This window comes from Clarias gariepinus, chromosome 4 (assembly GCF_024256425.1).
Source record: "Clarias gariepinus isolate MV-2021 ecotype Netherlands chromosome 4, CGAR_prim_01v2, whole genome shotgun sequence".
NCBI classification, from domain to species: Eukaryota; Metazoa; Chordata; class Actinopteri; order Siluriformes; family Clariidae; genus Clarias; species Clarias gariepinus.
In genome coordinates, this window is record NC_071103.1 from 4,136,645 (window position 1) to 4,147,500 (window position 10,856).

The 10,856-nt window shown below is 36.9% G+C and overlaps 1 protein-coding gene across 3 annotated transcripts in view; it reads right to left on the reverse strand.

The window, feature by feature from the left end:
- The window catches only part of fmnl1b (formin-like 1b), a 24,814-nt gene continuing 13,958 nt past the window's right edge, over positions 1-10,856 (reverse strand). For all 3 annotated transcript variants that reach the window (XM_053494525.1, XM_053494523.1, XM_053494524.1), the window contains 17 exons: positions 10,658-10,751; positions 9,243-9,317; positions 8,637-8,747; positions 7,401-7,550; positions 6,946-7,288; positions 6,709-6,864; positions 6,497-6,621; positions 6,151-6,353; positions 4,881-5,115; positions 3,082-3,150; positions 2,903-2,983; positions 1,775-1,904; positions 1,467-1,630; positions 1,253-1,354; positions 972-1,073; positions 731-845; positions 1-345 (listed from right to left, as the gene is read on the reverse strand). In XM_053494525.1, coding sequence (XP_053350500.1) covers positions 245-345; positions 731-845; positions 972-1,073; positions 1,253-1,354; positions 1,467-1,630; positions 1,775-1,904; positions 2,903-2,983; positions 3,082-3,150; positions 4,881-5,115; positions 6,151-6,353; positions 6,497-6,621; positions 6,709-6,864; positions 6,946-7,288; positions 7,401-7,550; positions 8,637-8,747; positions 9,243-9,317; positions 10,658-10,751 — 2,356 coding nt within the window. In that variant the 3' untranslated portion in view covers positions 1-244. The remainder of the gene's footprint in view (positions 346-730; positions 846-971; positions 1,074-1,252; positions 1,355-1,466; positions 1,631-1,774; positions 1,905-2,902; positions 2,984-3,081; positions 3,151-4,880; positions 5,116-6,150; positions 6,354-6,496; positions 6,622-6,708; positions 6,865-6,945; positions 7,289-7,400; positions 7,551-8,636; positions 8,748-9,242; positions 9,318-10,657; positions 10,752-10,856) is intronic.

Genomic DNA, 10,856 nt, shown 5'->3' on the forward strand with positions numbered 1-10,856 from the left:
TTGATTTATTTAATTAGGTTACATGTACATCAAGCAACAGTACCCAATATGAAATGACCTATTCCTTCCATCCATTACATAAGAAAACATATCATAGAAAATAGATTTGGTGCTAATGTACATCAGAAGTATAGGGCACGCATGACCTGAAACTGAAATCTTGATTACGGACCATACAGTACATCTAAACTGTGTTTTATTACACATGAATCACAATTCAAGACGAATTCTCTGCATGTTTGTGCTAGAGAGAGATATCCGAAGACACTTTTAGTTTCTGTGACGTTTTCCATCTGTTGCTGCGTCTTCCTCCATCGGCTCTAACGTAGGGCTGATTTCTCAGACCTGTAAAGACACACACACACACACACACGCACACACACACACACACACACACAGTCATTGCAAAATGCAAACACTGCCTAGTAAAAAAAAAGACACAAAAAATCTGAATCACTACCAGAGAAGGCAAGAAACAGAGAAAGGAGTCTATGAAGGGTTTAAGTCATTGAGGGCGGAGTCAGAAAGCAGCTGGGACGAGCGCTCCCCCGAACGAGCCGTGAAAAGAACAGCTTTCAAAGCTGAGAGGTACAGAGATGTGAAGCCGATTATTTCAGATTGCACTGAAATCGAGTCTTAGAGATAAGTTGGAAATAGGCAGGGAAGGGAAAAGCACCCAGGTCTTTGTAGAGTCGCTCAATTTTACTCGAGCAGACATGTGACCACCGACCTGTGATGATGTCCTCAATAGTGCCGTCCTTGCCCTCCCGCACGAGGGGGGACACCTGTCTTCGCTTCAGCTCCGCTATCAGATCCACCTGCGCCAACAGGGGCGCCATGGGCACCTGAGGAACGGCGGGGAAACATATTTATTGACAGGTGTGCACGGCTTTCTGAACAGTTACTCGGATTCTGAACAACATCCAAGAGGAGGTGAACTTTTTTTTTCTTTTTTTCTTTTTTGTCCGTACCTTGCCTCCCATTTTGCCCGCATCTGTCATGGCTGCCTCTTTTCTCTCGTCACCTCCGATGAAACTCTCTCTCTTCCTTTGCTCGTTCTCCAGTTCAGCCATCTGTGCAGATATAAGTCATACTTTAATCGCAAGTTTCATTTACAAGCGAGAAAACTCCACAGAGAGATACCGAGAGGTCGCAGGGTTTAAATGATACAAGTGCAAAACATGCAAAGCACCTCCAGATTACTGAATATACATGACTATGCAAGTTAGAACATCCTTTGAAACTAAGTTACCTTATAAGCTTTAATAAACCTGATGAACATTAGGAAGAACATGGAAGGCGGAGTGGTTGCGGGATTCTCGCCAAAGTACTCCACCACTGCCTCGTACACCTCCTAAAGAGACAGAGAGAGAGAGACAGAGAGAGAGAGAGGTGGCGTTATTTTAGCTCATGTGTTTTAGCATCAGTTTTGTTTTTTAAAGTGAAAATGTTTCAGACTTTCACACCTGAGCGGTTTTAGCATCTTTAACCACAGAGTCCAGGAGACTGCCGTTGTCGGACAGGAAGTCCCTTAGGATGACATTGTCTTTCTGTTCTTCAAACTCCTTCCGGGCCACTTCCATTCCTGCCTCCAGGGCACGCACGTCTAATAAAATGCTGTCCAGAGAGACTGAAGGAAAAAAAAAAGGATCAGTCTAATCAGAAAGAAAATCAAGCAACAATAATAAAAAAAAAGATGGAAAGTGTTTCTGTAAGATCACCATGTTTGTGTTTTTGTGTGAGTGTGTATGTGTGTGTGTGTGTGTGTGTTTACCCATTGCTGCTTTGTCCATAAATTGCAGCTCGGTATGAAAGGTGTGTAATAGTGGGAATTTCTCCTGTATGGTGCTGACGAGGAAGTGCAGCAGTGTCTGTTTGCGATCCGTCGACTTCGTGTCCAACAGCTGAGCGAAAGCCACAGCACAAGGTAAAAGGAATATAACGTGACAAATGTAATTAACAAATTAAAACAATACGGGTAATCACGTCATCATCAGGTCATCGAAGTTGTTTCCCCTGTTTATACAGTCACATTTAACACTGCTGTTACATCAGGATCCCTCATCAGCATCTTTTTTTTTATTTTAATACATCTACTGTATTTTACTGTGTCTATGTCTGACTGTTTCAAAGCCTTGACATGTTTTTATCATGTTCATGTTCAAGATCACATTACCACACTGCAGTGACTTAATTTAGATTTCCCCCCCTAATTTAGGGTTGTTTAATTGGATAAATCTGATGTTTTTCAGATCAGATCTGAGTCCCTTTCATATGCGTTCCCAGATCAGATATACTGTATATCCAATACATTGTCATGCGACTTGGATCCATGGTTCCACATTAGAGTCAGATAAAAGTAGTGGTAAAAGTAGTGCTGTCAATTAATTACTAATTTAAATAATTAATTTTTATCTAATTTTAAAATAGCTGCTTCCAATATTGCTTTGTTTTTTTAGTTAAATGAAGTTTGAATGTCACTATATATATATATATATATATATATATATATATATATATTTTTTTTTTTTTTAATCCATTTTTCCTTTTTAATTCTGTCTACTACAGTATCTTCTTCTAAATATTTTTTTCTTTTTTTATATTTATTTTAACCTTTCCATTTTTATAAAAAAAAAAAGAGTACTTTGGATGTAGTCAGCAAATTTACAGTTTTATACTTAAAATTTGTACTAGGTAATAAGTTTAATAATTTAATTTTGAAATGTACATTTTGTATTTGTACAAGTTTAAATGTTTCCATAGTTCTATGTATGAGTTAGAATTTTCTTTTTGATGGAAAGTTTTAATGTCCATTGTGAGTCTTTTTTTTTAAATTCGGGAACTACGCTAGAAATTCTTTTGATTTTTATAAATTCATCGTCATCTACACATTTCATCTCACCTGATCGAGGCTCTGGAGGCGAAAGCCGTACGCAGCACCTCTCTTTCCACTGTTCATGTAGTTCCCAAATGCAAGAATGATCTAAAACGATGAGAATAAAACGAAATACGATTAAAACGACATGGTGCTTAATCATTATGAAAGATCAAATCACAAGCAAAAAAAACTGGTCCCAGTACCTCCAGAATCTTCTTGACTTTATTGGAGGATTTAATTGACATGGATGCAGCGATGATGGCATTCAGTTGCTGCAAGATAAAAAAAAAAGAAAAAAAAAAGCACCATTACAAATAAAGACAGAACAAAAAGCAGAGAAATGGTCCAATTATCTAATCAGAGCAAATAGATGCTGAGCTGCTGTTCATCTGAACAATCTGCATTGACATGTCTGTGATAATGTGCGGATAAACGCTGTAATTATGTGATTATCAGAATCCTTTTCTGCTTTAATTAACATGTTGCTTAATTCTCACCGCTTTGTAAAAGGACGGTTTGTATTTCAGGGTTTTTAAGGAAAAAAATCACGTGGTCTGACTCGTTTTTTCACTAACATTCAGTTCCACTAAAAAGACTACATTCCTGTGAGTGTGTTGTGTTTAAATTGGCATTACATTAATCTCATTAAGAACACACTGCTTCAGTATTAATGGCATTTTACACACAAAATTAGAATTTACCCTTTTCTCATACACACAACTCATTCTCTCTTTCTCTCTATCTTTTATATGAATTACTTTTCTCACAAATATTACAAATATTCCTCAAAACATTAGTATTGTATAGAAAATAAGCATTTCTTTTTTCTAAAATTGGGAAATTTAAAATATTCACAAATTTCTATCTTAAATATTCAAGACGTTATTTTAAAAAAAATTTAGGTTTCGCACTTTTATCCTTAAGACATAATTTTTATTTTCCGCAAATATTTTCTGTAATGAAACATTTCTCAAAGCAACAACAACAACAACAACAACAACAATAATAATAATAATAAAAATAATGGGGAAAAAGTTTTTTTTTGTAAATACAATAACCACATTTTATATTAAATAATAATAAATAAATTATTATTATTAATCAAATATTATTATTCAATAATTAAAGTAATTTAAATAATAACACTTTCATAACATTTGGGAGTTTAATTTCAAATGATAATGGATATATAACTTTACTTATGCATAAGTATATTTCCTGCAAGTTTAAGAAGTTATTCTTAAAATATCAAAAACATGTTAATAAAACTGTTTTAAATGAATTAATTTAAGGTTACATTAATCTAACTTTTAAGAATAATCCTAACAATGTTACTTATGTAATTCTTAAATAAATTTGTTTATTAAATTGTAAAATTACAAAAATTGTTAAATTGCTATTTATTTTTCCTCCTATTTTCTACATTTTATTATATTTCATGAAAAAACTAATATTTCTTGTAAATTGGAGAATGTAGTCAGTAAAGCTATAGTTTTATACTTTAAATTTGTACTAGCTAAACAATTTATTCTTGAAATATTTTTACCACTTTAAATCGCATTTTTGACTTATTATAGTTTTATTTTAAAGGACAAAAAGCATTTCTTCTATATAGAGTTATGTAATTTTAAAATATTACAATTTTCGTATACAGTTCTTGGAATTTTTAGATTTAATAATTTAAAAGTGACAATTTTAAGAAATGCTTCCAATTTATTTATTTTTTTGTTCCTGACATGTTTAAAATTGGAGAGACTTTCCTACAGTACAAGTCAATTAAATCAAATGATTTGTTTTATTCTTTTACAGATAAACATAATCTGGTATAAAAAAGGATGAACTTGATTCATTGCTCCATGGCGTGCTACCTCGTCCTGGCTTAGTCTGGCTATAGTGTGCTACATCAGTGTGTACTTTGAATACACACAACTATATTCTCTCCCTCAGTTTGTTTCACTTTTCCCACAAATAATATATCTATTCCCTTAGAGCTCGCACTAACCGGCTGCAGAAGCTGGACTCTCTCTCTGAAGTTCCCCATGAACGTGAGCGTGCTGATTCGCTGGCCGAGTCGCGGGATTTTCCCAAACTGGGCCATGAAACGGTCTTCCTCAGAGAGCTCCTGGACGGATCGTCCATCATGCTCAAAATTCTGTATCAATTTCAGCTCGTGGTCGGAGGGAATGAAATGCTCCAACTGCTCCAAAAAGTCTAGACTTAATTCCTTTAGGTTATACCTAAGAGAGAGTGAGGTGTGCATAAAAGTATGTAAACATAAGATGGAGATAAACACACGATAATGATGATGATAATGATAGTAATGATGATAATGATGTTGATGTTGATGATGATGATGGAGATGATGGTAATGACAGTGATGGTGGTAAGATATCGTTAATAGTGATGATGATTATGGAATGGTGATGGTATGATAGTGATGATGTAAATGATGATGGTGATGAGAAGATGATGATAGTGATAATGATGATGATGATGATGATGATGATGATAGTGCTGATAGTGATGATGGTTATGGTCATGGGGATAATCATGGTGATGATGATGATGATGATGATGATGATGATGGTAGTGACAGTGATGGTGATGATTATGATGGTGATGATATTGATGATGGAATGTTGATGATATGAGAGTGATGTTGGGGATGATGGTAATGGTTGTGATGATAATAAATGACGACAATGGTGATAGTAATGCTGATGTTATTATGATAATGATGAAGATGATTGTGATTATTTTTATCGGTGATAAAATGTTGATAGTGATGTCATGATCATGGGGATGATGATGGTGACAAAAGAATGATTATTGCGGTGATGATAATGGTTATGATAATGGGAAAGATGTTGGGGATGATGGTATGATAGTGATCATGGGGATGATGATGGTGAAGTTAATGATGGTAATGACGTCATGATAATAGCGATGATAATGTTAGTAATGACAATGATGGTGATGAGATGATGATGATGATGATGGTAATCACAGTAATTGTAATGATTATGATGGGATGAAGATGATTGTAATGATAATCATGATAATGGGAAAGATGGTGGTGAAGATGTTGATAATGATTCTTCTTATTCTTATTATTGTTGCAAAAAAATTATCATTACTACAAATAGGGAAAAATAGTTTGAATATTTGTTTTTTATTATTTATTGTTGGTGAGTTGCATATCGGATATTGTGCTCATTATCTGACAAATATGTGTGTATGTGTATTTGTGTGAGAAACAGAAGGGGACATACGTCTCAATGGCGGTGCAGATCTTCTTGGCGTCCATGCCTCCTTTGTGCAGAGTGATGGCCAGGTTCTTGGCGCGGTTCGGCTCCAGCAGAGAGATTTTACTGGAAGACTTGCGCGCCACTTTCATCTTCAGCGTGCTGCCGCAGGAGGGAGGAGTCTGGGCTTTCGTCTTAAAGAGCTCCTCGAAAGCATCCATGTCCAGCTCCTGGAAGAAACAGATGTTTTACACTATATGATTTGTTCAATTGCCTGAATGTATAGAATCACCTGGTGGTGTGCTTTTATAGGAAACTAATCAACGAGGTAATCAACTCATTGTGAGGTGGAGAAAAAGAAATCACGCCTTACTGCTAGGACATTTTCGTCGTCCAGTTCGGTGAAGACGGTTCCAGCGACCTGCTCGTCTTTCAGCGCCTGCCAGTTAAAAAGTGGCATGCGGTATTTCGTCTGGATCGGTTTCTTTTCCTTCATACCTAAAAAAACAAACCACACACACACACGAATATACAAACACACACTGGATTGATGAGAACCCTGCAGTGTGTGGATGGAGATCTCACGTGTGCTGGAGGTGTTCAGAGGTGGAGGCGGCGGTGGAGGAGGAGGTGGTGGGGGAGGGGCAGGGCCCGGCAGTGGGGGCGGAGCTGGAGGCGAAGGTTGCGATTTTGCACAGGAGTCACTCACACAAACGTTTTCCTGAGCAATCTCGCCTATGACTTGAGAAATAATATGTGATTTTAAAACAAGATATAGAAAAAGACAAAAATCCATAACCAACATACACACAACACACACACCAGTTTGAGGTAGTTGTGCGTTTCCTGCCTCATGGATGACGTTCAGGTCCACGGATCCGGACTCGGAACGCTCCATGCGGATGAGCCCTCGCTCCACCAGGGACTGCACCTGCTGCTCCAGCGCCTTCAACCAGCGCTCTCGCTCCCTCTCTCTCTCCCTCTCCTGCTCTCTGGACATCTCTCGCTCTTGCTCCTGCTGCTGCAGGGTGGAGAGCTGCGCGCAGGATTCCCGGAGATTTTCCTTCAGAAGGTCCATTTCTTTAGTGGTGTTTATAAGCTGTTTCTCCAGGTCTGACACTTTCTCCATAGCTTCATTCTCACACTCCTGCAGCCTGCTGCTCAACTGCAACACACACACACACACATGAATAAGGTAGCTTAAAACTCTAGATGACACTGTTCAGTTAATTAATATAGATATGTGTGTGTGTGTGTGTGTGTGTGTGTGTGTGTACCTCAGTGTTGTTCTGCTGGAGTTCCTCTAGGTGCTCCAGCAAGGTGTTTTTGGCCTCTGCGTCCTCCAGCAGCACTCCGACGTCGAACAAGTTATCCAAGTACGCCAGAACCTGGACCTGCAACCTCTCATTCTCACTCTCTTTTAATGTCTAAACACACACACACACACACACACACACACACACACACACACACACACACACACACACACATTTATATATGTTTAATAGTTTGTATTGCTTAGTGCTTATTTGTTTGTTTATTTATGTAGTGATTGTTTGTTTGGTTGTTTGTTTATTGCTTAGTGTTTGTTTGTTTATGGTGTATGTTTATTAGTTTTCTTATTGCTTATTGTTTGTTTGATTATTTATTGCTTGGTATTAATTTATTAATTTATTGATTTATCTTTTAATTTATGATTTAGTGTTTATTTTTAATTTAGCTTGTTTGTTGCTTAATGTGCTTTTTAGTTCTTTGTTCTTTGTATTTATCTCTTTGTATGTTTATTACTTATTGCTTATTTGTTCGCTTGGTTTTGTATTTATTTGTTGCTTACTGTGTTTTTATTTGCTTTTTGTTTGTTGCACCTCTAACACTCAATGTTGCATTACAGAAAAAGTAACAACACACAAATTCATATACATGCTTATTTATTTATTTATTTATTTATTTATTTATTTGTTTGTTTACTTTCTTATTGTCATGTTTCATGAATTGTATGTATTTATGTCTATTTGTCAGTTTGCTGTGAATTTTGATCTAATCATTTAAAATATTTGTTTATGTCGTTGTTTGTTTTTTTTGGCTACTTGTTTGTTTGGTGTTTTTTTTTTTTACATTTTATATTTACAGAATATATACCACAAAAAGCAACAACAAATCTATTTATTTATTGATTGATGTGTATTAATTCATTATTTCTTTTCACTTACTATTAATGGTTTATCTGTTGCTGACTCGTCCTGTCCTGTGGCTTTTTGTTTTGTTGCCAGGGTGAGGGTTAGAGTTCAAGGATGCTTTAGTTCAAGGATGCGTGTGTGTGTGTGCGTGTGTGTGCGTGTGTGTGTATGTGTGTGTGTGTTTGTGTGTGTGTGTCTGTGTGTGTGTCTGTGTGTGTGTGTGTGTGTATATATGTGTGTGTGTATATATGTGTGTGTGTGTGTCCGTGTGTGTGTATGTGTGTGTGTGTGTGTGCGTGTGTATGTGTGTGTGTGTGTGTGTGTGTGTTTTATCACCTCCAGGTAATCGTCCAGGCCCAGCTGTGTGAACTCGTACTGCAGATGAACTCTGAAGTTCATGTTTTCTACAGAATGCACTACAATATTGATAAACTGCATGCACGCCACCTAGTGGAGAGAGATTACAGTATATAAGGCATTTTTTAATCACAACTGAACACAAATTTATTGTGAAGTCAATCAAAATATAATTAAAATAAATTAAATTAAACTATAATAAAAATATAATTATACATGTAATTTCATATTCATATTTACAATATTTAAAACGTTCATCACTATTTGTTTCGCTTTATAGCTACAGCTTGCATTGATCTATGCTTTAACTACAAAATAAAGCCCTTTTTGGCAATAAATAAACATTGGTCATGCTTTTTCTGTTTTTCCTTGCTAGCATCACATCCAGAAGTTAATAATGCTTTGGCTGAATCCCCATAAAGAGAAGCTGAACACCTGATGAGAGACAATCTTAACCATTACACACTAACACTAACATCATCACCTGTCAACGCAAGTCCACGGGCCACCTGTGAGTCTATGGGTGGGATGGATAAAAATAAAAAAAACACATCATTCCGGGGTGACTCTCAACCTGGAACTCACCATGAAGTCCATGCTTCTGTCCTCGCTACAGAAGTAGGCCATCAGCTTTTCGAAGCGGCTCTTCTCTCCGCATACCTACACACAAATGCACACACGTTTAATAACAGTACATATTAGTAAGGACACATGATATGCTTTAGGTTGATGTGATTAGTGAATGTATTATGCCTAATTCTAGCAGTAATAAGTATCTTGGAAATATCTTGTTGCACTACCATAAATGCACACAAGGGGGAGAGCTCACACAACTCAAAGAAAAGTTTCTTCTTTCTGAAGCCAAATCTTTCTTGCTTTTTTAAATAACAATATGATAATAAGCCCTATAGCTCTCTAGACTCTTTATTGTATCCAAATTTTTAAATAAATATTGGACATAAGTATTTTATGTTTATTTGATGTTATTCTTATATGAGGTCATATTAGGTGTGAAATCTAATTAGCTTGTTTAAGCCCGGGGCCACAAAAATCAGGAAATGTTTGTTTTTTTTGTAGAATGTCAAAGAATGAATACAAAGTGAAATTTGCATAATAGTTGCCCTTTAAAGGCGTGATAGTGAGAATGTATAATACATATAAATATAAATACAATAAATAAAAACATAAAAAAAGTGTTTGTGTGTATACATACATATGTATGTTGAGTGAGGAAGAGATAAAAAGTGAATGCGGGGGATATGCTGTGTGTGTGTGCGTGTGTGTGTGTGTGTGTGAGAGAGAGAGAGAGAGAGAGAGAGAGAGACTCCTGAATAATGCAGAAGTTGGCCTACTGCTCCCTTCCCAAACAATACCTATATTATGTCACCACCATCACCATCGGACACCTGAACTCCCTCACACACACACACACACACACACACACACACACTCACACAGCATATCCCCCGCATTCACTTTTTATCCCTTCCTCGCTCAACACCTGGACGGCGATGCATTGTAATGAAATGGAAATGTTGATCGTTGATTAGCATAAAATGTGTGTGTGTGTGTGTGTGTGTGTGTGTGTGTGCAATAAAAAACATGGTAGCATGTATGCCTGTGTGATCTTTCATTCTTCCCTATGCATTGTTAATTAGTCTAAATATTTGATTCATTTAATTCATTGTTGACCAGATCAGATTGCCCACACACACACACACACACACACACACACACACACACACACGCGCGGAATCCCTGAATTAAGGACTGATGTAAATATGTTATGAGCAGTAAGTCATGCTCAGAGCTGATCCCAACGTCACGTGGTCACATGATGCAGCACAGACTACAGTTTCTATTTAATCCGTTACTAAACAGAAGGAGTCTCCAGTGTCAGAGCGGCGTTCAGTTTCTGCACACATCGTCACTCACGTCACTCACGTCACGTCACTCACGTCACGTCACTCACGTCACGTCTCTCATGTCACGTCTCTCACCTCTTTAAAGTTGTTGAAAGCTGCCAGGATGATCTCGTGACCTCCTCGGACGAAACACACGGCAGCCAGCAGCTCCAGGACCAAAGCTTTAGTTCTACACACACACACACACACACACACACACACACACACACACACACACACAAAACTACATCACTGATCTACTTTTTTTAAATCTGTTTCTGTTTAATAAGTAGTG